A 25867-nucleotide genomic window follows, 5' to 3' on the forward strand; every position below is an offset into this window, starting at 1 on the left:
GGTCGAGAAGCAAAAGGTGGAATATGTTGAGGGTTGAAGCGCGGGCTGGGGTGAATTGGGGAACGTGGCCCATGTCACGTCCCAATTTAGGGCTGTCGTCTGCGCCACACCTGACGGGGCTGCAATCCGATAGTGGCACTGGCCTTTGAGCCGTAGAGCCGTCAAGCCGCGCGGAGAATTGGTGCTGTGACGAAATTGATGGACTGCAGCTTCACTGCGGTCACTCTTCCTCCCTCTGCTCATTTCAACTCTACCGTGGGTGGGCGATTCTTGGTCTCACTTCAGGTCGGGCCTTCAGCACGCGCAGCAGGTGACGTTATCCCGGAAGCTTGGTCGAACCCGCAGCCAGTCCCTCCCGCCTTGCTCCAGCCACGCTGTCTATCACCATCGCTCCGGCTGTCAACCACCCCCTCAGTGCTGCAATCGCGCACCACCCAGCCAGCACCTTTGTCGCAGTGTCTGTCTCAGTAGACACCCTTTCACCTCCCTGGATTGCATGCGCTGTAGGATATAGCTGGCTTTGGGCTCCGCCCTAGTAGAGCTAGAGTGGTGTGCATATCCTATACCCCGACTTTGATACCACTCCAGCATGTCCGGCCCCTTCCGCTTCCAGGCGGAAGAAGCCAGGTCACCACTGTAGGTGGCAACTGTACACATGCAGTATGCATTCATAGACTGACTCGTGCTAGCGACCGGAGCGCGTCGCCCTTCTCCGCAGGCCAGCCCGTGTCATTCAAGACCAACGTCAACCGTGCCAAAACAAAGAAATGGGTGCAGGCGAAGAAGAACGCCTATGATGGCGATGACTGGGGCGACTATGACGAGTACGACGAATACGGCGTTAACCAGGAGCCGCAACAGTCACAAGCGCCGGCGCAGCGATACTATGCCCAGCGTCTAGAGCAGCCGTCGCGCAGCTTCACCGACCCTTCGCAGCAGGCGCCTCTCCCAAAAGGCCGGAGGAATTCATTCGAGCACGGAGAAGAACAACGTGCCTTCTCCTCGACGATACCACACCCCCAGCACAATTACGGCCAACAGCATCAAGAGCCACGGATACAGACAAATGTTGGTGGCTATGGTCAGGGCTACGACACAGGAGAGAGGGGCGACTTCAGCCCTTCTGCCATGCCCCCGCCCCTTCAGACACGCATATCACAAGTCCCTGCTGATTTCACTCCACCCATCAACACCCAGTTCCCTCCTCGCAAGAGCAGCATAGGTCAGGGAGACATGCCAGCGCCGACTTCCCCGCGATCCCGTCAGGGCAGTCAATCCGACAAGCCGCTGCCCTTCATCAGGCCAGCGGACATCTACAAGCGGCATGAGGAGGAGCGCCAACGTGCCTCACTAGAATCGTCGCGACCAAGTCTGGACTCCCTATCTTCCCCAACACGAGACAACATCACCTCTCCTACAGAAGGTGGAAGATCGCTGCGGCCCATGGAAACTGTTGCCGAGCGCAAGAGCGAGTACTATCTGCCTGGCTACGATGCAGCAGCCCCACACCAGAACAAACCGCCATTCCACCAAGACCAGTCTCTTGTGTCACCCCAGGATGACCAGGGCCTACGGTCCGTCGTCGACCAAGCCTTCACTCGCGCTGATGAAAACCGCTCGGTTCCGCCAACACCCATATCAAACGACAACGATTCGAGTTCGGACCTGTTGAGAAGCAATACTGGGAGTACGTCGGGGATCAGTCCAATTATGAGCCGCGTACCCAGCTCTGCAGCGTCTGCACTGAGGAACCGTAACCAGGCCGAAGGTAGTACACCCGCTATTGCAGAAGAACCTAGTGAAACTACAACGCCCATCACCCAGCCAACATCCGCCAATGTTATCGAGCCAATGCACCACGTTCCACGGAAACCCTCGCCAGGTCACAATCGCAACTTCTCCAACTCTTCCATACCGCGCAGCGGCCTTGCTACGCCCACACGTGGTGACAGTCCTGCTCGTTCGCCTGTCTTAGCACCGAGCAGGGACGTGCCCGAACCAGAATCCGCTCTTGTTACAACGGAGAGCAACGAGGCGCCCGACGCGATGGAAGGCGGTCTCCAAGGTCCATTTTCTGCCTATGCTACTCGCGAAGCAGACATCGCCACTGCCGCAAGAACCGGGCCAGACAATGGTGCGTCCGAACTCGGTGCAGCAGAGCTTCGGTCGCGAGACACCTTCCTGGAGTCGCATAATGCGCAAAGCCCTGTCGACGATGTTTTGCCGCGCGATCGCTCCGAGTCTCCAAGCAAAGGCCGTGTGCAAGCGTTGGCTGGTAAATTTGGAGAGGTAGCTTCGTCAAGACGTGGCTCCACACAGTCCAATCGCTCAAGGAACAGTATTCAGTCATGGGAACGGAGCAATGACAACTCACGTGCGGGATCTCCAACGAAGACTACTCATTCGAGACACAGCAGTCCTGTCAAAGAATTCCGCCCTCATCTCCCAGGCCAATGGGAATCGTACGCAACCACGGCTATGACACCCTCAGATCACGGTGAGCAAGATCGTGGATTGAGCCTCGACACCAGTGGCTCAAACTCACTCAATAAAACTGACCTCACGCCAACAACGCCCAAGCACCCAGTCGCTGGCGTATCTGCAGCGGGAACGGACACGTCCGATCCGATTGCTGCACTGAGAGATGCTGGAGCCGCCATGGTCAATTCTATACGCACAACCCTGGGAGCTGATGATAATTCATCCGAAAACCAACAGCAGCAGGAACGTCGTACCGACCACGGCAACGTTTACCTCCCGAGACCCCTTCAGTTGGATCGTACGATCACTAGCAACTCAAGTGCACCACCAACTCCCCCTGCAAAGGATACACCAGAGTCAGAATTCCCGCCACCAGCACCTCTGAAAGACCGATCCTCACAGCCTTTCGAGAGCCAGTTCAAGCGACCAAGTCTTGACCCCCAATTGAGTACTGATCCGTCAGCTGAAGACCAAGAAAGCGACCGTTTGCGCAAAGAGATTGTCGCAAGCCTTAGTCCGTTCAAAGCTCCAACGTCACCAGCTAGTGAAGCCAATCGAGCCTCGCTTGCGCCCGTTAGCCCCGGCGCCAATCGTGCCAGCTCTATACTGCCAAGTGAGTATGACACCTACTGGGCGGAAGAAGACCGCGCTTCTCGTCGGTCTTCGCACGAGACTGCACAACACTCTCAAGACCAGCCGTCGGGAAAGACAGTATCTTTTCTACCGCAGTCTGAGGAGCCGACAAAACCGGTGATACTCAATCGATTCAGCTGGGAGGCAAGCAACTCGCAACTGCAAACACCAGAAGAGGAAGCGCAGGATGTGCTCGTAGCAAACCCTACAGAAGCATCAACAGCAGCCGTAGTATCCTCCCCAGTCGAGCAAGTTGCAGCTCAGGAACGCCAAGAGTCGTCTGAACCTCTTCCCGACTCATACTTCGGCCCAGATCACACTGTCACGGTCACTAAACCAGATTCTATTAGTCATACTGATATGACACCACAACCCCCTTCAACACCCGTTGATCATGCACGCTCACTTACCAGCCCAATCACTAGCCCTACTCGAGAGGACACACGCTCGCCGGGACTTCATGTTGTTAACACGGAGCTCAATCCAGAAGCTGTAGATCTCCCTCCACGGTTCAGTGCGGATCATGAACCATCGCCGATACTCAAAGAGCCAGACTTGAGTGAAAAACAACAAATCGAGCAGCCCACGGAACATCCAACCGTTCTGCCACCCGTTAGGGATCCTCCAGCGCCCATTGTCGTGCAGAATGCTTCACCCATGTCGCCAACCACAGACAAGCCTCTGGGCGCTCGAGAGATTGCAACACTGGCTACAGCTGCTGAGCGAATCGATGCCTACAATGGAACGCGAGAGTACTGGGCGAAGTATGATCATGGTCTTAATGACTGGTTACACTCTGCGCTCGAAGCGAATCCTGATCTTGCCATTCAGAGCTACCCAGTACAGCGAGCCCCTACAAGCTCGGTACGTCATAGGCATACTGGTTCTCTGGCCCTATTTGGCAAGCTTGGAGGATCAAGCAGCCACGATGTGAGCACTGAACAGCATAACAATGCTAGCGTGCCAGTCCCTGCGACCTCAAGCTCCCCCACCACTGTTGCACCCGCTAGCTCAGGATTCGGTGGACGAATAGCAAATCAGCAGATGCAGCTCAAAGGCAAGGACCTGCTTCATACCGCCAACGTATTAGGCGGGAAGGGCATGACTAGTGCTAAAGGATTGTTTGCGAAGGGCAAGAGTCGCTTCGGCCGCGAAAAGGTAGACAAATGATCTCTTCTATCCATTTCTTTACACAGCATGCGACGACGCCAAGACAACCTTTTCTTTTGGCCCATGGACTACGGTGGGTGATTGGATGGAATCGTATGGACATCGAATGCGGCGTTTATGACCTTGTTTTGGGCGTTTTCGTTCTTTTTCCATTGACGACCGTAGTCCTCGCCTGTAGCCCCATAATCATCTGAACGTGATCTCAAGTCTGAATCCAGGTCGGCTCGGCTTCTTTACAGTAGCGTTTTTTTTGCTGATGTGATGCGTGAATCAGACTTCTCATGCCCGGGCCGACTCCGCGCCTTCTTCCCGCGAAGCCTCCGAAGAACCCGAACTTGTGACAAGAAGATCAAGAGCATCGACAGGACTGAATTTGATACGTTCCAAAACAGAGAAGGAAAAGGAAAAGAGTGAGGAAACCCCAAACGAAGAAAAGAAAAAGCGTCGGTTCTCATTCTCGTCACAATTTCGCCGTGCTAGTCGCTCGAGAAGCAGACCGAATAGTGTAGCTTTACCGAAAGATATCCCATCGGTCTTTAGCTCGACACTCAAGACTTCGCCTCCCCGTGAGCTCCATCACTATTTGATGGGCGAACGTCGACCGCATTCTTTCCATGCACCAGACTCTTGGGTCGGCACCCCGCCCACTGCACTTAACGAGTACTTTAGTACTACGCCGCCACGTCGAAGCTCCTCACAACCGCGGTTAGGCATATTGCCCTCTCCAGCAAAGAGTGCTTTTTCGAATCCGGACAGAGACACAGCGGACCATGTCCCTCCTGTCCCTCCTATTCCAAGCGAAGTTGCTACCAAGCACTATCGACGCAGGTCCAGTCAGGATAGTGCGAGTCATCGGATGCTGCAGTCCGTTATTCGACACTCAACGCCTCCGATCGTGCCCAACAGGCACTCCATGCCTGCAGCAATTACAATAAATCCGAATAAAGAGTATCGCCCAGTATTCGCAGAGGACGACCCCCCATCCAGTGCTCAAGAAAGAGCTGATGATTATAAGATGTTGCTGCGTGCTCCAGAGGGATCTTTCCAACCGGATCTGCCCACAGCAGAATCTGGTGATCTTCGACGTGATGGCTTCCAATTTGACTTCAGTGATGAAGCGTCGAAGAGGGTTGAGCATGACGACATGGATGATGACGATCAACCACCGCAATTAAACCATGATCCACTACCAGTGTCTTCGCAACTTGATCTACAGCAGTCATTCAAGTATAGCAACAAGCACATGGATGTAAGCGATGAGGATAGTGATAAGGAGCCCGTTCGTGGAAGGGGGTTGGTTGTCTTACCAATGCTGGAAACGAAGCAAAAGCCCGATAGTATCAGTCCTGTGCTACCCCCTGTTGGGCCGTCTCCTGGTGCTGTGTCAAACATTAATGACAAAGCAATGGGTGTCAAGGATGACGAAGATACCCATGGAGCTGGAATTATCAAGTACGAGAATACGCCTTTTGTTCTGGTTCCACAGCAACCAGACGCTGTCGTTGCAACTGAACGACCATCTGCAGATACCGTTGGCGCCCCAGCCTCTCAAGAAAACCCTCAAAGTCTTGCAAACCATCCGTCGGTTGAGCTTGAATACAACACGTCTACTCGTAGGAGCTCACCTGTTTTGCCTCATCACAGGATCAACGAGATTTCCAGCGCAGAGCGACAAATTGGGTATAGAGATCGCGCCTCCGATGTTGAATCACCTACTCTTGGTCTTCTTGATGATACCTTTCGTACTAGTAGAGTCAGACGGATTCCCTCATCGGAGGCCGAGGTAATTATTGCGCGCGATGCAACACCTGCATCAGATACACTCGTCGATGACAAAGATGATCAAACTGCGTCAAGAATTGAGAAGACAGATGCAGAGCGTGCTTTCAGCCCCGTCTGGTTTGCCAAGAGTGATTTGCAGCTGCCCGACACGAACACTCGGGGTCTCGGGGATGCAGACGAACGCGCGCAAGCCTGTGCAGCGACATCTGCAGAGGAACCCGGCGAGAACGCAAGGAGTCCACCAGAAACCATTGGCGAGATTGCAGCCCCAGCCCAGCAACAAATACGAGGGCATGGGGAGACTTCGCTTAGCGACACCCTTGCGGGGGCCAATGCTGCAACTGCTGACAGCGACACCTCGACGCGCCGCGTCTCTACGCCGCCTTCTCGGGGCGTCAACGCCGTTGAAGGATATCCCGCATCTGATCTGGTCGATACATCATGGGACCACAGACACTCCACGATTGAACCGCGCGCTGACACAGACGATTCTGATAAGATGAGAGATGAAAGCGACCGGGTAACGCCCGTTGCGCAGGTTCCGCGCATCACCCAGAATGGCTCCGAGACACCCAAGGCTGAAGAATCGCACGACGAGATTTCTCATCCCACAATGCCAGATGGCTACTTCCGTGGCCAGGGTAACTTTCCAGACTTCAAACACCAAGCACATCAACTGCAGGTCTCGAACAATGCTACAACAGCTCCAGAGCGGTCAAGGTCCATGCTCTCGCAAATATCTGCCATGGTCTCAGACGACGGCAACAATCCATATTCACAGACATCTACTGGAAGATCTACCCCGTCTACCATCCGTCGAATGCAACCAGACTCTACCATGAAGCCTTCGGCGGCTCCACCACAGATCCCTGAGGAAGTTCTAACGTCATATGGCGATCATACAGCGAATGGCAGAGATGATGACTTCGATCTTTATGCAGATCACAACGGAGTTGTCAAGGATGTGCAAGACAAGAGTGGCCGGCCCTTGCGGCTTGCAGATCTCCAAGTACCAGGAACAACGCCACGACCACAGCCATCAAGATCTTCAACCTCCGACATTGGGAGTGCACCAGCATCCCATGATGGAGAGCATCCAAGATATAGTTTTGAAAGGCCAATGAGTTTCGTTTCAGGGCCTGAAGACCAGGATGGTAAACCTCAAGACCAGATCAACCAGGCCGCAGCCTCGAACGCAATGCAGGAGCTACCAGCTCCTGAGCAGCACCGACATCAACCACAACAATCACGAAATATGGAGACAGTGTACTCGATGAACCCGCCAGCAAGCATGGCTCCGCCACCAGATCAAATCACATCGCGGCACCAACCAGTGCCTGCTCCAGGACCAAGCCCGTCGAAAAACATTTTCCACGCTGTCAAGTCAATCAATCCTGGAAGTAAGACGATTCAGCCAGCTATTGACTCCTGGCGACCCTCGGGCGAATCCGTTTCTCAGCAGGTGCTCTCTGAGAATCCTAATGTCAGTTACCAACCACCACCGACCAATCAAACCTCAGACCATGTGTTGCATGAGCCGCAAAGGAGACCGATGATTCCCGGTCAACCAGTTTCGCAGGATGCTCCGAATTACCCGCAGGCACAAGTGGGATCCCGTGAGATTCAGGCGCATACGCAGGGCAGTGTACCAAGGAACCAGTTTGAACATCATCAGCAGATGATGCAAAGGCAAGCACAATACCCTCGACATCAAGATGCAGAGTTCAGACCACCTACTACTCGTTCACATCCGTCTGCCGAACAAGTACCAAGACAACAAGAGAAGCCATCGAAACCCAGACTTTCATCCATGTTTAAGAGCCTTGGCGGGAAAACCCAAGCAAATTCTCAGCACCCGCCGAGCACTAGCAACACCATCATGCTTTCGGATTCCAAGCCCCTTCCACCCAACCCCAGCTATAGTGCTCCGGTTCAGTCTGTAATGGATAGATTCACACGACCTAGAGAAGCGTCCAAAGAGAGACCTGCTGAACAGCCCAGGTCTTTCGTGCCACCAAACCGCCCAAGTATGGGTCAGCAACCGCAGTTCATCCAAACCCCATTAGTGGTACCTTCGACCGACTTGCATCGTGATGCAAGGGTGCTCATGACATCTGGTGCCTCGAATGGTTTTCCACCTCTACAACCACCGTCCATGCCCCAAGCCCAAGCTCAGTCGTACCAAGTAACCCAGTCAGGAACACCAGAAAATGGAAAGAAGAAAAGGTTTTCTGGATTTGGAGCTTTGTTCAATCGAGGTGGTGTGAGCGGCGACGGGCCGGCTGCGAAGTCCAAGTTGTCGAAAGAAGGAAAGAAGGCACAGAAGGCCCAACGGAGCTCCTCTGTCCCTCCTGTCCAACCTCCACCATCTCAATGGCTGCCTCAACAACAGCAAACATATAAGCCACAACAGTCTGGTTTGGCATATTATCCTCCTGGACAACTGCCGCCACATACTGTGCGTAATGAGCCACCCATGGGTCCAAAGCTAGGGTTATCTCAACCAGCACCACATATGCATTCTCAAGGAACACCTCAACAGTATCAACAGGTGCAAAATATGCCGCCGGCACGGAAATCGATGCCCAATACGCGTCCGGAAGAAGGCTCTGCATTCCTCAAGACAAAGCAGCTAGCGATGGAACACCAAGCTCGACAGAGTAGTCTGCAGTCACACCACCCTCTTGCTTCTAATGCTGGCAATGCAGCACAATCGTCAAGCCGAATGTCTGAAAGCACTGTTCCCCACATGCGTCATCCAAGCTCGGGTCCTCCTATTGGTGGATACTACAAACCCCAAGCTGAGCGGCCTTCAGCTGAACAGGGAGCCTACGCAGCTTCTTTAGCTGCGCGGCAACAAGCAGAGCAGCATAAACAGCAGCAGATACCTCAACCGGGAGCCTATCCGGTATCGCAGGCTGAGCGACAACAGGAGAGGCAGCAGTCTGCGGGAAGGCAAAGTGTTCATAGGGATCCTCGTCATACTCAGCAATCGGAACGGCAAATACATCCTGGCCCGTCGCCAGAGCAACTCGCTCACCAGGCCTGGCTTGCACAACGCGAGCAACTACGGCAACAAGGGAGACTCACCAACGAACACGATCGGTCGTCGCTGAATGACGATGCGCGAGTCCAGCAACTGCACCTACAACAGCAGCAAGACCAACACATGGAACAACGGCAGCCGAACAATGCCCAACCTCTTCCCTACCATAACGCGTCCGAACCCAGACTTCAACACTCTTCTCAAGAAGCTGTTCCTATTTCTCCACCACCTGTTTCTCCTATGCAAGAGCCCAGATATGACGCACCTCCGATACCAGCCGCGTATAATCCTGTTTATGGGGCTTTTACATCCCCACTTGACCGGGAGCAGCAGCCCATACCAAATCAATTTCATCGTCAAGATTCGGAACCTAGAATGCAAATGGTATCGCCACAAATATCTGCACAGTCTCCAGCTCCTCCCAACGGTCGATCACACTCAGATGCAAGCACTATGTCTCTAGTATCGCCAATTTCAAACTCACCAGCCTTACCTAATTCTTCTCCACCTCTCGTTGGGCAGCGTTACCAGAAGCCAAGGATGAGTAGTATCTCCGAGGTACATCAACAAGACCGCCCATGGCACCTCAACTTCCCAGAGGGCGCCACTGAACAAGAGATTGTTCGAGCACGTCAGGGACAATACATGCAAGAGCGCTTCACGGCTCAACAACAGCAACAGGCTGAGAGAGCTGCTAGCTCACCATCGCCTCGTGCATCGCCGGAACAGATGATACCAGTGACTGTGCCTTCACATGCTCAATCACAGGGCGGCGGTTTCAGAGAACTTCTACCCCGGCACTCTTCACAACCTGATCCAGAATCACAGGTTACACAGTCTAGTCACGATCTGCAGCCCATGGTCCATCGCGATGCAACTCCTGTACAGCCCACGCCGATACGTCCTGGACAATCTCCACCACCCGCAGCGTACCCTCTCCCCATGTCGCCTGACCCGACGCTAATAGGTAGTCCTGTGAACCCCACCGCAAGCGGTTTACCGCCACCTCCACCCCCGAAGGTCGCCCACAGCCCCGTGCGGCCTGGATTTGGCAGTACGCAACCGTTTTCATTCGAGAATCAACGACAACAGTTCCATCATCCCTCGTCTCGAGATGATGGATATGGTTCGTCACAAAGGGTCGTGCCACAGTATGACGAGCAGGTACCAGATGAAGCTCCACCGTCATACGATGGTCTCGGTGTACCCAACGACGGAATGAACAAGAGTCGTCCAGAAGCGCTTCGGCCACCTAACATCACGACGAATCTGGAGTATGAATCACGCGGCCGACAACCAGGATCTCGACCACGTCAACCATCGATTGGTATCCTGCAGCACCCACAACCAGCCTCGATGGCTGCATCACCCCAACGCACGTCACCGGACATGGGTGCCGAGTCTCTGCGTCGCCAGCTTCTACAGCAAGAAAATCTCGCACACATGGAACGCGTCCAGCGCGAACAAGAGCAGCGCGAAAGACATGAGCGTGAGAGGCTAGAGCGCGAGGCTGCAAGGGCAAGAGCCAGAGAGCTTGAACGGAGTGCATCTGGTGGCGGACAAGTCCCCAGCCTAAGGAGCGTTGGTGGCAGTACTACTGGGGGACCTTCAGGCTGGGAGAGACGCGGAAGTTATAGCAGACCGGTATTTGAGTTGCCTGCTGTTGAGGATGACGAACCCACTATGAAGGCGACTAGCTACCCTGGACAGGAGTGGGTACCGCCTATGTGGGATGGTGACTGAGTTCTACGCCCTAATTCGCCCTTTTTCTTTCCTCTACAATCGTCTCAGTCGAGTTTCCACTATCTGTCACGATCCCCATTCATAATTCCTTGGAAGCGATAGGGTCTCGTTTTTCCTTTTCGCGTATACCACCACATCATCGCATCTAGGTCTATCTACGCGTTTTGAGCAAATTTGGATACCCCAATCGTTTCTTTCTGTACAACTCGGACAATTTCGGTCTTATTTTTCCTATGATTGTACGGTCACTGTGTTTAGATGTTTAATCGTGGCCGAACTCATAGGCTGATTTGAAGTTGGGCACAACGGTGTCAGTCTCGTACATATGGCCCCGTATCTAGTAATGTAATTTGCTGTACCATGAGCAAGATTTACTCAGCAATATGGCACCAATTCTTTTCCATTGGCTGGGAGCTATTTGGTTATCAGAATGGAGGTGCGCAATCTCTGAGTCTTACCGATACACGTGGTACCATGGATCGTGGTGGGCTCCCACCTAAAAAGCTGAGATATCAGCGAGGACTGCGTCAGATTCTGCACGGGTATTTTCCTACGCTAACGAATGTGTGAAAGTTGTGATATATCGTCCCGTCTGGTTCCTCAAGTTCCCATGGTTCCCATACTATGGATGGGTCTAGTGTGGTGAAAGTAAGCAGTGATCAAGCACTGTGAGTTCATCAAATCTTGCGTTCGTGCACGAATAGTGCTGTACGTAATCATTTACAGGAGGTATTTGGTGACTAGAGCTTCTATCCACTCTTCTGCAGCCTTATACTTATTCTTGTCCTTGCATATGTTGCTCATCTGACGTTAAAGTCATTTGCAAAGTGCTACCAATTTTCGTACAACCGAACTGCAACAAGACAAAAAGTGGAAAATTCCTAAAAGAAGAGACTCGGGTTTGGCATCAACTACAGTACTACGATGTTTCGCAAAATTACAAAAGTCGCTGCACGTCAGCACATTACTCGGTGCGCGCACCGTACACTTCTCTCAAACCTCTTCGATAAGGAAACAGTCTTTGACTAGGAACTCGAAGAAGAATTTGGCTCGATGACAACTTACTCACCCTTTGACCCTTGTTCGTTCCGTCCGATTCTCCTCCCAGTGCAAACCAGCGTGGTCATACATATGCCTACAGCATTACTGGGGTTCAAGACGTCGGAGACAGAGAACGGCGTGAAGGCTGTGAAAGAGACAAAGAAGGTAGAAGCGATCTTCAAACCATGGCCGTATTTCCTTCCTTCTTTTCTGCAACCCAAGGATGGCACAACGTTTGCGCTTGTTGATGGCAGTTCCACCACTCATACCAAGCACACAGGCGTCCTCCAGGCCATTTTGTACGGCGTCCCAGATCCAGAGCGCTTCTCTTACAAGCGAGAATTGGTGGCTCCAGGTAGCCTTCTGCAAAAGATCCTGTATGGAATCAAAGAGATGGATGATGGAGAGGGGGTTGTTCCTGTTTCTAGTGTCACAGTTGCAAAGGTTGAGGATGAGGCTATGGGTGAAGACAATGCAGGAAGGAAAGCGAAGATAACAGTGGTGAAGAACGTGGATGTCAAAGTCGAGGTGGGAGCATGTGACGGAGAAGAACAGTGATATGAGACATGTCATGATAGTCAAGTAGTCCTTAGACTACGCTTTGAGTCCCTTTTAGAAGATGAAATGCGAACCTCTGAGTCCGACATTTCGAAAATCCAGACTACAGTTGAGGTGTTCTGCAATATGCTTGATATACCATTGCAAACAGGAAATGGCTGATTGGGCAAGTAATCCTGGTTTTTGGTTCGTTCGCATTAGAAACATGGTTAGCCGACTACGTATCCTGGAAACTGCGAACGTTAGCACAGGTCAATTTTTTCATATAATGTACACTCGGGATTCTAAGCTTTTTTTCGTTCTCTATAGTAGCATATTATGGGAGATGTAACCGAACTCCTGGCTTCTCTTATAGACGATCCGGGTTCAATACGTCAAGCTGGGGTCGGTCTACATGCAACCTCCTCTCCATCGTCCTTCACAGCAATCAACAGGAGCACTATTGCCAACACCGCCGTCAGGAGGAATACTTCTGAGCCTCGCAGGTCGAACAAAAAGCCAAAGACAGCATCCGATCTCAACAAAGAACACGATGGACCAGATACGGCTCTCAATCCTGAACCTCTTCACCAGATTGATGCCATGACTACAACATCCTCTTCAAAGACGAGATCTGCTGCCGTGATTCCGTCTTCTACTTCAAATGTCGCTCCTAAGCGTAAACCTAAAACCGGCAGAAACAGCAAAGGAATGGCTGCCAAGGAAGATCTTTCCTTATCACGCGAGTCCTTGGAAAGCACAGTCTTTGAGACCGGATCAGCAGCTGCGGCGGAAGAAAAGACAACAATCGAGATACATAGATCGGCAAAGGAAGCAGAATGGCAGTTGTTTCAGCACGGACTGGGTTGGCATGAGGGACGCGATCCTTATGGTCTAGCTAGTCAGCCGTATCTGTGGCGGGAAGAACTGGTACCTTGGTGGGTGTGCAGAATGTGCAAAGAAGAGGATGAGGGAACGAGGCAAGGTGGTGCATGGCTGTCGCAAGGCTGACTATAAGGTTGTAAACGTGGGTGGTGTAGACGGTTGAAGGCTTGAATATGCTTGATAGGAACTGCAGTAGCAATACTCGCCTTACACTGAGAAGAACATAACCGGTGTGTTCTTCTCAGTGTAAGACGAGTATTGCTGCTGCAGATCCTTTCGCGCATACGCAAGACTAAGCTGAACATAAATAATGTATTTTTCCGAATACAGGACGAGTATTACTGTTGTGAGTATCGGTATAAGGCATATTTGGGAGAGTCTATACCCCGCCGGTTATCCGGCACTATACCTGCAACGGTTACTGTGCCTCAAGAGCTGTGCCTAATAACGTAGACTTAGCATCATCATACTACCCTAAGCGTTTTAAACGACCAACAATCATCTCACTTGCACGCACGCGAGGGAAGTTTCCTTGGACTCGTTCACGCAAGTGGCATTAAAGTCACAGAACCTACCTAGATAAACTGCTCTGCCCTATGGCGCGAGAGAAACCCGACAAAAATGCAACAAAAGTCGCCGAGTCTAGTGAGATTTACACGCGCTATCTCAGGAGGTACCGATGAGAAGCTTCGCTGACTCCTTTTAGGGTCTGAATCTGAATCCAGATCTACGTAGGCTTCGCCCTTATACTCTCTTCGTAGCCATCCCTACCACGTCCAACTCCTCGACTATTATCAGTTACTGGAAGCCGTCGTCATTCACCTCACGCTCTCACATACAGCTCCATACGCCGCTTAAGCTCGCTCAAATCCAGCTTGTCGATTCATGCGAGGATTTCGGCGTTGTGTGCATTCCAGCTCCCGAACTTGGCCTCGCAGACTTCTTCCAACGCCAGATTGAATCTCTAGAGATATCGTCTCAAGATGGAGAGATGACATCGAAGCTTGTCGCCAGTTTGCGGGACTCAAAGGCCGGCAACGCTAATGGCGATGGAGTGGAAGTGAACATTCTTAGCATCACGATCCTCGGAGATGAAAACGGGGACCTAGTTCCCGAAGGGTGCAAGTTGCTCTGGAGGTGGGTGAAACCCCACAGTCAGTATTGTAAGTCAGGTTTTTGGGACTGCAGCCTGACAAAGGTCTTGGTGGATGCCGAGTGGAATGCAGGCAAAGGCGTCTCTATATTGGTAAAGGCTGCGGAAGAGGAAGAATACGACAGGGTGTTGCAAGGCGAAAAGAAGGCTGAATGTCCCTTTCAAACATAATGCAGGTATCGCTGTTAGAGATGCTGATAGATTTGGATTGTAGAGTAGAGCTCCTCCTGTGAGCTTATTAATGTATGACGGCGTGCGAATCGTGATTTTTGACAGCCTGCTATAAAGCTCTCTTCTCTACCACCACATTTCCAAACAGTCTGTTCTGTTTGGTGTCATAGATAATGATACCTAAGATCGCAGAATTGACAAGAAAGAAAATTATGCTAGATACCCAGAGTCCTGGAACAAAGGTCGAATGGCCGTTGAACTCGAGCTGAAAGCCTTGTTGTAGCCAGGCAACTTGGCCCACGATCCAGAAGACGAGCGCAGGAATGCCAATAGACGAAGATTGGAGAAGGGTCGAGTCCGGTAGATAGTATGGGAGGAACATCATGTACCAGAGAAAGTACTAGAAGAGATTAACGTCAACGCAGGGCTGATGAAACGATACAGTACTTACCTGGCTTGTGCAGACCTTGTTGAAGGTTACGAATGCAAAGGTCTGCGCTAACATGGTATTTGGGAGGTCTTTCTTTGCTAGCACCAAAGGCGTAAATACAGCGCTGAGGAGCAATTGTGGAAGGAACGCCAGACGTTCCAATCCGAAGGACTGTGTTGCGGGTCCCACATTGGTAGGGTTTGGCGAGGACTTTAGATAGAGAAGCGTGTTATAAGGCGAAAAGTTGTGGCGGTGATCGCTACGCGTCACATGGTAGAGATAGCTGTGTTCAAGGAACGGCCACCCGTACATGCTGTACATGAGAAGGTTCAGACTCGCAAATGTAAGGAGGCTGTAGAGCGCAAGGTATATTCTCGCAGGGTTGAGAAAGTTGCGCATCCGGCCGAAAAGCGACGGCGCCGATTCCGCCTGAGCAGTTCCTTCCGCCTCCATCTGAGTATCATCGAGAAACCAGACGATAGAAGCTGCGTAAATGAATGGATAAATTTTGAAATGTACTGCAAACCCGAGCAAGAATCCAGCGAGCGGTCTCTGTTTTGCTAGCACTGCCCATAACAGCGCAGTGACGAAGACCCCTAGCAGCCCTTCGGAGCTACCTCTTGTACTGATAGTCGCAACCATTGGATTGAGCAACCAGATGCTTGCGAACTTCAAGGCTCTTTTATCGCTCATCTTCTTGTACTCTTTCAAGATGCGGAACATCATCCATCCCGTAGCCACATCGCCGACCGCAAACAAGATCTTTCCAAACGAGAACCAGAACTTTCCAGACCATACAGTAGGATATATGAGCCATGCAAGTAGAGGCGTATAACGATACGTGTCTCGTGCGTAAGGGGACTGGCCGCGCGAGATGTAGCGAGCAGCATCGGTGAAGACATAGTAATCGATGTCGGTATATTTCATAGGCGAATTGGCGTCCTGCCAGAGTCCGTATATCAGGAAAACGGCTCTTAGCACAACAGATGTTGTGAATACCAATGGTGGACTGTGGAAAAAGGAGGATAGAGCCATGCTTTCATTAGAGTGGTAGACCCCCAGCACACTCAGAATACATGCAGAAACTGAGCGTATGAGATAGAAAGGGTCGCGAACGGATATGCTGAACGGTGAATCTGACGTTATTCGGGGCAATAGGGAGGGTTGGCTTCCTTAGAGAAAGGGCAGCCGAAAGTGGCTAATCCGTAAACGAAATAGCGCCCACGTGAGGACGTGCACTAGCGGACAATCCCAGCGCCTGTCTGACATTATGTATACACTCACTATCAACGCAGATCCATGGGCTTCAAACGATCAAGAGACGCAGAAATGGCGGACGAGAAGCCAGACCAAGCTTCGTCACCTTTCGTGGCGATGTTCGAAGGCTTCCGTGCAGAGCTAGACGAGCACCATGATCGACGAGAGAGAATCATCAAGGCGTCGCGTGACATCACCGCATCGAGCAAGAAGATGTATAGAACAATGATCGAAAGCTCTCTAGCAGAATACTAACAATACGGCAGTATCTTCACTCTCCAGAGGTAGGTCTTCGTAATGACCTCACCAAATAGATACTGACCTGACAAGGGTTCGCGCCGTCGGTCAAGCAGTACCAACGTGGGTTACCAAGAAGAATGCAGAATACTGGGAGACGATTGAAGACCGATACAAGAACATTGCTGCCGATCTCCAAGGTCTCAATGCCTACCGCTACTCGCACAACATCACGGGCGGCAACCAAGAGTTCATGGAAGCGCTCAGCTTTCAGCACTACCTGGAAACGCAATCGCTCATTTCGTACGATGAAGCCAAGTCACACATTGCTGCCATGAGTGGTGAAGCTGGACCAATCGCGTTCACGCCAGAAGACTACATTCTCGGTGTTTGCGACATGACTGGCGAGCTCATGCGCTTCTCCGTTACAAGCATGGCTACTAGTGGCAAGCTACCATCTGGCCAACAAACAGAATCAAACAAAAGGCTCAAGCAAGACAACAATCAGGATGACGCTGTCGACAAGATGGACATCGATGAGCAAGCACCAGCTGCAAGTGAGGCGCAGAAGCCACGGACTGTCTTGGACGACCTGAGGGCGATTCGACTGCAACTCGAGATGTTTGACGCACCAGGAGGATCCAAATTTGCAGCAGAATTAGAGACAAAGAAGATGCCTGTGATGCGCGAGTGCGTAGACAAGGTAGAGAAAGGTCTATACGGTTTGACTGTGCGTGGCAACGAGCGCCCCAAGGGCTGGATGCCGGACATGAGCAGTGCCAGAGAGGTTGAGAGTTACTGAGTACCGGAGGATATCGTCTTTGGAATGAAATGAAATGCAAGACTGGTTTGCCTGTTCAGATGGTGTGGCTGGGGGAGTGGCGCACCCCACTTGGCGTGAGCACCTCATCATCGTGCGGTGATGCGGGCCCGAACTTCACTTGCCCACCCTTGACAGTCACACCAACGACCATGGTCTTCTGCGCCATGCCCAAGACTGACTCACATGCACTCGCTTTTGCGCCGCCACCTACGAGCGCAAACATAATGCGCTCGCCTTGAAACACTGCGCCGACAGCTGTAAATTGACCTGGCGCCCAACCACAAACCCGCACTTGGGCCTGCTCAAGCCGGAACCTTGGTTCACAAAACCAACCTGTCTGCCCTCAACCGCGCACACCATAACCGATCGCTGCCACAACCCTCACTACCATCGCCTACAAGGCACAACAAAAATAAGCATGCGTCGCAGCACCATTCCGCCGCGGTCTGGCAAGCCCGAGGCCGCCGCCATGCGCGCACCCGAGCCACCAAAGCGCAAGGTATTCAGCTGTATCGTCGATGATACCGCCTTGATCGCAGGTGTCAAGAAGAGCACCCGCGACGGCATCCGCAAGTGGATCGCCCAGGACGCCATACGCCTTTATGTACCGCTGCACAGTAGGCTATAGTATCGCAGCTTCCCAGCCTCCTCACTAACACCATGACAAGCCCTCACCCAGCTCCATCGCCTTACAAATGGCACCGAGCGCGTCAACGCCGATGCCCGCGAAGCCGTCAAATGGCTCGACGAAGCCACGTCCAACGAAGGCGCTAGCCGCGTTATCCTCGAGGGCGTGGATGAAGCGTATACTACATGGGCAGAGGTGGAGCACTTCCTGCTACCCGAGACATTGCTCTCGATGGAGGACAGCGAGTCCGACGAGGACGACTACCACGAAGACCTAGAGAGTTCTTTCAACGCCCTCGACATGTCTGACGGCACTTCCATCAGCTCCACACACAGTTTCGAGGGCGCGTCCAAAACCCCCGAGTCACCTCGTTCGCGTGCGAGCAAGGCATCCAAACCTGCCCATGGCGCCCCACACGCCGACAAGCCAGCCACGCTGCTCAAGACATCACCCGCTCGCGCCGCTCACAGCAGCAGCGACATCGCCCGCACCGACAAGTCGCCCAAGGGCGCTGTGCCCGTATATCTCCAGCCCCTCTTCAACCACATATTGTGGCGCATCAATAAAGAGGGCAACCCCGATGCAGCTCTGGAGTCCTTCATTCTCCTCACTAATGATTCAGCCAAGCAAACCATCGCTCAAAAGTTTGGCATCCGTGCTAAGCGCCTCGAACAGCTCCGCGATGCCGTTGCTCGTGAAGACCGCGAGTATAAGAACCATCTGACCATCTACAAGATAGAAGTCGAAGCGACCGCTGCTAAGAGCACCGCTTCCACTGCACCCAAAGCGGCAGAGCGACCCAAGTCCAGCCCCGCAGTCGAGAGCAAGCCCGATGACAATTCTGATGACGAGGACGAAGTTCTTTTCAAGCGCGCTCCACGAGGCCCCGCCGCTACTACGAACAACCAACGCGTCCTCGACCCCAACGATTTTGCACGTACAAGCCAGCATCAGTCCCCTCGTGGTGGACGTGAAGGTCATATGCCGTCGCCTCGAGGTCGCGGCGCACCATCCTTTCGGGGTCGTGGAAACTTTGCACCGCGTGGCGCATATGTCCCTCCAGGACCAGTCTTCCGAGCTCCGCCAGCTCCTCGTCATGATCCGAATGCGCCTCTAGACCCAGATTCGTTCTCTCGTCCCGCCCCCAAAGTGGGCCCAGTCCGTGGCGGAGGCAGGCGAAAGCTTTGGGAACCGAACTAGCCAATTGAACGATTAGCGTCAACACCGACGTAGTAGACGAAATTTCTAGAACCATCATTGTTCGAACCGAACGCCGAACGCGATCAGGGCATGAGCGTCTTCCACAAAACGAGGCTTAAGCGGGACAGACACTGGACTATACAGTGACCATATGACCCTTCAATTTGCATCACATCATGCCAATATTGGTCAAGAGATGAGCAAAAGCCCTAGCAGCTGGTTCGCCGGAGCGTCATGTCCTTCATCTTTCCAAAGTGGTCAGCCCAAAAGCTGTCGTTACGTCTGGCGATCGAGCCGGGTACGCCCACACTCTTGAATCACGCCCTTTTATTGGGTGTGTCTTCACGAGCACTATCTCCTATATTGTTTGCGTTCATTTTTGCTTTACGACCAAATTGCACAATCTCCTCGTTCGCTACATGATTACGGTACCTCTGTCGTACACCTGGAAATGGTATTTCTTTCTGTCTTGAACGAGGCCCAAATTTCACTTTGACTTCTCTCTCACATGCCCATCGACTGGAAGTCCGAAACTTCAGAGTTTGGCTATTGGTCAGCTGTAAGAAGCATATGCGGGCTGTAAGAAGAGAATTCATAGCTATGAATAATAAAATCAATGTTTTGTTTATGACGTTCACCACCAAACTGTTACGAAAACAATCTGTGTTAAACATTCGTTAAACTATATACAGAGAAGTCTCTCATAGTGAAGGTCATGGCCACTTTCACCATGCCATCTTTACCTACTCCCTCACGCCTCTCAGCAACAATTCGAAAGCGCTTCCCTTCTTCTTCAACTCTTTGAAACTCCCCCGCTCGACTACCCTGCCCCTATCCATCACGACGATATGCCCAGCAATAGCCATCATCTCTCGCGCGTGCGTGATGATAATGACTGTCATCCGTTTTCTCGGCTGCTTGCCCTTCTCGCCACCCTTTGCAGCCATCCGTTTTTGATGCTTAGCAACTTTGATATCCCAGTCCTTATCCACACCATCCCAGATTCCACCTGAACGAGCGTGAGGCGATAGTGGTGGAGAGATGGGGGACGACGTTTCATTGTCATCGTTAACAAGACGGAGAATCGTGTCGCGGATGATGTTGATAGAAGCTACGTCTAGCGCACTGGTCACTTCATCGAGGATCAAGACATCAGGGTTCCGCAAGAGCGCGCGTGCAATGGAGATGCGTTGAGCTTGGCCACCAGATAGCCCTGTTCCGCCTTCGCCGATGAGTGTATCATAGCCCTGCGACAAGCTATCGATAAATTCGGATACACCGGCTGCACGAGCGGCTGCATGAATACTTTCAATGATTTCCTTGGGGTAGGGAGGGGAGAGACTGTACGCAATATTCTCTGCAATGGTACCAGGGAAGATGACAGGCTTCTGCGACACCAATGCCATCCGGGAACGGAGAGTGATGGTGTGTAGATCTTTGACGTTGTGATTTGAGACGCTCATGCTACCCGCAGAGTCTGACGACGTAGTTGTTTTGCCGTCTGTTTGGTATAGTTTGAGGAGGAGAGAGGCGATCGTCGATTTTCCCGAGCCAGAAGAACCGACAATAGCAGTGCAGCTTCCTTGTGGAATGTTGAAGGAAACATCGTGCAGTACCTGAACATCCTTTCGTATTGGGTATCTGAAATGGACTTTGTTGAGGGAAATATTGCCTGCAGACTGGATTTGAGTTGTGCCAATGAGTTCGTGAGATTCTGTTGGAAGCCGTGCGAGGCGTAGTAAGCGGGATCCTGCGTCTCGAGAGATGTTGATCTGCGTGATGTAGTTTGACAAGTAGCTGACGTGATTGACACTGAGCATGAGCACCAAGAAACACTCATTTACTTCAGTGACAGAATACCTGTTCCACGATATGAGCAACCCTCCGTACCAGAAGAGTAATATGGCGACAAAGATAATCCCAGTATATGCTAGTCCATAGATGGATCCAGAATATATCGCTCGCTTGATGCCGACGTTCACTGCTTCGGTGGTTGCGTTGTTGTATTTCGTTCTGAAGTGACCTTCCAATGCCAAGCATCTGACAGTTCTGATGTTGACGAACGTCTCGTGGAGCACTTGACCAACATTATCATCAGCCTCGTTCGATAGTCTTTCCCAGCGGCTACTGATCATGTTGTAGCATTGGGTGATTGCGAAGAGTATTGGACCCGTTGCAAGAGCAACGAGCGCCAACTGCCATGCTATAGCCATACTCCAACTAATCCCGATGACGATCATGAGGGAGATAACGAGGAAGATACAAGCAAATCGCCCTGGAAGATTCCGCGCTTCCTCAGCAAAGTGGTCTAATGTCTCAGTAAGGCGTGATATGCTATTCTCCTCCTTGTCAAAGAATTCTCGTGGCTGCATAAGGATGCGGCGCATGGCTTCCTTCTTCAATGAAAGAGCCCATGTTTGTGCCACTGTATCGGAAAGAAAAAACATGAAGTAGCTTGTAAGTCCGTCGACAGCAGCAATGCCAAGAATAGCTAGAGCATAATTGCGAGCTTGTTGGTCATCGGCAGAAGCATCATAGAATGTACTCAAAAGCTTCGCAAATACCCATGCGAAGGTCGGTGTACATGCAGACTGGATCGTCGCGCTAAGCATCGCTCCTAAGAAAAGGAGACGAGAGCCCCAGCCTATAGTGGGCCATATAGACGTGAAAATGTCCTTCATAGGTAGAGAGGATGTCGAAGTATTTTCTTCCTCCCAAACCTTTTGACGAGAGAGGCCAATCTTGGGAAAAGACTTGTTGTTTTTCAGCCGCTTCTTCGGTGGTTCCAATTGAATCGGGACAAGCTCGCGGACTGTAAGGGGCTGTGGATGTGGGTCTATCCGCAAGACTGATCGCGTTGATGGTCTGGATACTGGACGAGAATCGATTTCTTTCGAAAATGACATAGAGCATATTTGTGCCTCCGACTTTGGTGGGGCTTCGAAAGCTGGAGAGCCTGGCCTTGAGCCATGATCTTTCGAGAAGAACGTTTCCCCGGTAAAGCGTGACTTGTCTGGGCTCCCGAGCTGCTTCAACTCTATCACATCCCAGGATGGTTCGACACTCTCCAATAGTTCGGGTGTTAAAGTTAGTTCTGACTGCCTGCCTCGATCACCCTCCTTTGTATGAACGGATTGTCTTGAGTACTTGATGAGGTCAGCCTTTTCAGCTCCTGCCCAAGATGCACGAGCTTTCCCAAGAAATGGCACCAGCATCCGCTGTTCAAAGTGAACGGCAGAGAGCGGCCGTTGTATCGAATTGACTTCAGGCATTCGTGGCTCGTCGTACAGTAATGTGATACCATCGGTCTCGTTTCTTGTATAGAGATCGCCATCACTATCCAATTTACCATCCTCATGAGCTTGATCAGTTTCCTTCCCTATATCGAGGAAAGCTTGGAAAGCTCCGACTTGAGACTCCAGCTCTTTTCGATATCCCTCTTGCACTACCCGTGCATTGTCTAGCAGGTATAGGAAATCATCAGGCCGAATTTGAGAGATGTCGTGAGTAATGATGATCGTGGTCTTCCCCTTCCTCCAGCTTCGTATGGCTTCGAGCATTTCCGCCCTCGTGACGTAGTCGAGAGAACTAACCGATTCGTCCAAGATGAGTACCGGCGAGTTTCGAATCTTAGCTCGAGCCAGAGCCATCCTCTGCTTTTGCCCTCCACTCAGCGAATCACCCTTTATACCAAGACTGGTATCCAATCCGTCTGGAAGCCCATTTATGAAAGGCTCTAGCCTGGAAAAGTTGACCGCGTCGTGAACCTCTTGCATATCAACCGTATCGCGTACGCTCCCGAGCGTAAGATTGTGATGGATAGTGTCGTTGAACAGCGCGCCGTATTGCTCGACAAGCGTGACGTTTTGCCGTAACCAATGCACGTCCAACTCTCCAAGTGGTAGCTTGTCCAGAAATATTTGTCCCAAAGAAGGCTGGTAGAAGCGTACGAGAAGTTGGCCTAATGTGCTCTTCCCGGAACCGCTTTTGCCGACGAAAAAAGTCGTTTCCCCAGCTGGAATGAACAGCGAGGCATCACGAATAGCAACTTCACTCCTTCGTGTTGGGTATGAGAATGTGACCTGGTCAATCAGCTATTATATGACACAGACAAGACGAGTGTTACCTTTCGAAACTCAATATCGCCCGGACACCGTGCAGGTCGTCTCCGACCTTGCGACTCAAGTTGCTGATCGATTTCTGACATCTGCTTCGTGAGCAAGCTCAATTTGGCGCCCGCCGTCTTGCCTTTAGACAATACGATCAGTTGGGGCATTATCTGGGTCATTCCAGACATTGCCATGAGTACTGCCCAAAATGTTGTAAAGACTCCCCCTGGAGTACTGTCTCCAATATCGACCAGGTGGCTGCCGTACCAAAAGCCCTGAACGAAGACGCTGAGTGTAAAGAACTGCATGATGCCGATCTGAATCGAGCGAAAATTGGCCACCCATCTGTACGAGTTCGCTGCGAGAGTGATGATGTTTGAGAAAACATGTAGCTCGTAGCGTTCGCCATTGAAGCATTTGACCGTTTCGATGTTTGTCAATGCTGTTGTGATGTACTTGAGTCCAGAGTGTAGTTTTTTGGCTTGCTCCTGTACACGCAGTGATAACCGACTTGCGACAAACGATTGGACCAAATATAGTGCTGGTGTGGTACACAAAATGACCAAGGTCAAATTCCATGAATAATAGAATGCGACTCCCAAGGATGCTACCCCCTGTACGAGTGATTGTACAGCCTCTCCAAAAGGAGACGACACGGCCAGCTGCAAGTCGCGGATGTGCCTGCCCTTCGTTAGCGGCTAGTCATTATGACTTGTACGAGAGTGAGGTGATACCTACATCTGCAGTGTCGGCAGGAATGCAGTGATACCAGACTCTCGCGTATCGAACCAAGCCATGTCCTTCTTGAGTAGGGCATCGAAGACCCTATCGCGCGCGCTCCTCGCCTGGAGCTCTCCGAACACAAGAAGGAACATAAAGTATAAACTATTCGCAATCCAATTGAGGGTTCCGATGCCGGTGAGAATTATGCAGAGCTTGGCAATGTTGCTGATAAACTGGTCACTGTCTATCTCCCCTTTGCCATAGCTTGTGTATTGACCAGAAACGAGACCGTAAAGGATCGCGAAAACAGGCATGGTAAGGGCAGCGAGGGACGCCGTGAAGATACCGCCGACAAGTACGACAACATGTTTGTTTGTGGTGAAGGCAAACAACGTCCTCCAGCCAACCCGTGATATGTAATCCTGCTCTTCATGTGTCTGGGACGGTATCTCTTCGCGATCAGCCGTAATGTCGAAACTAGAAGTTGTCGTCATATCGGAAGTCCGGGGACCACGACTTCAAAAACAAGAACGATCGTGAAATATTAAAATTGATAAGAGTTGAAAGCGATGTAGCGGGAGTATGGAGTGAGCGCAGAAGGAACTACCGTATGCGGACTAGGGTGGCGGCCATGCGGTCTTGAGATATTCTCGAACACCCGCTTTCATCGCTTACCTTGTTTGCTCTTAACATTGTTCACAAGCCACCAGTCGCAGTCTTCGTAGAAAGCCGCAGAATTGTGCCGGCTCTTCCGACCATTTGAGAGAAGACAAGGTGCTTAGATTCCTGGTAAAGCTTTTGAATATGTGACAAACTAAAACTGGCACACCGAGCGCATGTAGCGCTCTTGCTGGCCTTATCTTTGGATATGCGCAATAGGTCTAACTTCACTACTCACACAGATTACACGTTGATCACAACGTTGGTGGTCAGATGAAGACACCGCCTCACTGTTGAGTGTGTTGCTTACAGGATGGCTGTTCACAGATCGGTATAGTTGGACGGCTAACAAAGAAGGTCAGCTCGAATGCGCGGACAAGTTACGGCCCGGATGTCGACAATGCAGCTAAGTATTGGCAACCCTTTCTAGGATAATGCGGCTTCGGATTTAGTTCTCTCAGGATCAATCTGGGGCGATCTAGTTGCCCTGCGCCTTCTCGTATATCCAGTCATTCAGGCCTTCCCGATTGCTGCCAAAGTCAGTATGGAGCGCGCCGAGCCGTCCAATGTGCCGCTTACCGTGCGATTTCAATAGCGTAGAACTGCATGCGCACCGCAAAAATTGTGCCTTCTTGGCTATACTCCATCTTGGGGCTCGCGCGGAGCATTGTGCCGAAGTTGTAGTCCTCCACCTTCTTCTCGTACTCGCTGATGAACTTGCGCCATCGCTCCTTGCCGTCCTTGCTCTTCATCTCGTCCTCGTTCAGTGTGGCGGACGCGTCGAATTCAGGAAAGTCCTTCTTGAGGTGTTCGTAGATTTCGTCATCGATCTTTGTGAGTCGCAGCTTGGAACCGGGTACTTTCTCGAGGATCTTCCAGTATGTTTCCATATGCTGCACAACTAAGGGGGGACGTCAGACTAGTCGCGAGTGTCGTATCATGCGCATCATACCTTTGACAGCAAACTGCTTCTCGATCTACGCAGGCTGTTAGCGATCACTGTCCACCTCCCTGCGTTGCGGCGCACGTACATCCTCGAAGTTCTCCGTCTCCTCCGGGTTGATGCTTGTGCCTAGGGGGCCAGCGAGAGACATGTTTGCGGTGTATTCGGGAATTTGTAGTTGAGTAGATGATCGGACTGAGGGTGTCGATAGTCGA

General features: G+C 51.7%; 7 protein-coding genes across 7 annotated transcripts; 4 read left to right on the plus strand and 3 right to left on the minus strand.

Moving 5' to 3' along the window:
- Positions 1–589: 589 nt before the first annotated feature.
- On the plus strand, positions 590–10855 carry GT037_004451 (uncharacterized protein; the record flags this gene model as incomplete). Its single annotated transcript, XM_038929498.1, has 3 exons — positions 590–636; positions 690–4272; positions 4559–10855. The coding sequence occupies 3 exons, from the start codon at positions 590–592 to the stop codon at positions 10853–10855; spliced, it is 9927 nt and encodes a 3308-aa protein (XP_038787770.1).
- Positions 10856–11986: 1131 nt separating this feature from the next.
- On the plus strand, positions 11987–14642 carry GT037_004452 (uncharacterized protein; the record flags this gene model as incomplete). The annotated part of the gene is made up of 3 exons (XM_038929499.1): positions 11987–12424; positions 12767–13363; positions 14025–14642. 3 exons carry the CDS (start codon positions 11987–11989, stop codon positions 14640–14642), a joined length of 1653 nt encoding a protein of 550 aa, XP_038787771.1.
- A 109-nt stretch (positions 14643–14751) lies between these two features.
- GT037_004453 (glycosyltransferase family 50 protein) lies at positions 14752–16107 on the minus strand (the record flags this gene model as incomplete). Its single annotated transcript, XM_038929500.1, has 2 exons — positions 14752–15042; positions 15094–16107. 2 exons carry the CDS (start codon positions 16105–16107, stop codon positions 14752–14754), a joined length of 1305 nt encoding a protein of 434 aa, XP_038787772.1.
- Positions 16108–16401: 294 nt separating this feature from the next.
- GT037_004454 (translin) lies at positions 16402–17368 on the plus strand (the record flags this gene model as incomplete). Its single annotated transcript, XM_038929501.1, has 3 exons — positions 16402–16544; positions 16596–16613; positions 16660–17368. The coding sequence occupies 3 exons, from the start codon at positions 16402–16404 to the stop codon at positions 17366–17368; spliced, it is 870 nt and encodes a 289-aa protein (XP_038787773.1).
- Positions 17369–17807: 439 nt separating this feature from the next.
- Positions 17808–19217, plus strand: GT037_004455 (uncharacterized protein; the record flags this gene model as incomplete). The annotated part of the gene is made up of 2 exons (XM_038929502.1): positions 17808–18006; positions 18058–19217. 2 exons carry the CDS (start codon positions 17808–17810, stop codon positions 19215–19217), a joined length of 1359 nt encoding a protein of 452 aa, XP_038787774.1.
- A 743-nt stretch (positions 19218–19960) lies between these two features.
- Positions 19961–24543, minus strand: GT037_004456 (multidrug resistance protein 2; the record flags this gene model as incomplete). Its single annotated transcript, XM_038929503.1, has 3 exons — positions 19961–23299; positions 23344–24007; positions 24065–24543. The coding sequence occupies 3 exons, from the start codon at positions 24541–24543 to the stop codon at positions 19961–19963; spliced, it is 4482 nt and encodes a 1493-aa protein (XP_038787775.1).
- A 644-nt stretch (positions 24544–25187) lies between these two features.
- Positions 25188–25803, minus strand: GT037_004457 (uncharacterized protein; the record flags this gene model as incomplete). Its single annotated transcript, XM_038929504.1, has 4 exons — positions 25188–25239; positions 25289–25610; positions 25662–25686; positions 25741–25803. The coding sequence occupies 4 exons, from the start codon at positions 25801–25803 to the stop codon at positions 25188–25190; spliced, it is 462 nt and encodes a 153-aa protein (XP_038787776.1).
- Positions 25804–25867: the final 64 nt, after the last annotated feature.

Source organism: Alternaria burnsii, assembly GCF_013036055.1.
Source record: "Alternaria burnsii strain CBS107.38 chromosome Unknown 698, whole genome shotgun sequence".
Taxonomy (NCBI): Eukaryota; Fungi; Ascomycota; class Dothideomycetes; order Pleosporales; family Pleosporaceae; genus Alternaria; species Alternaria burnsii.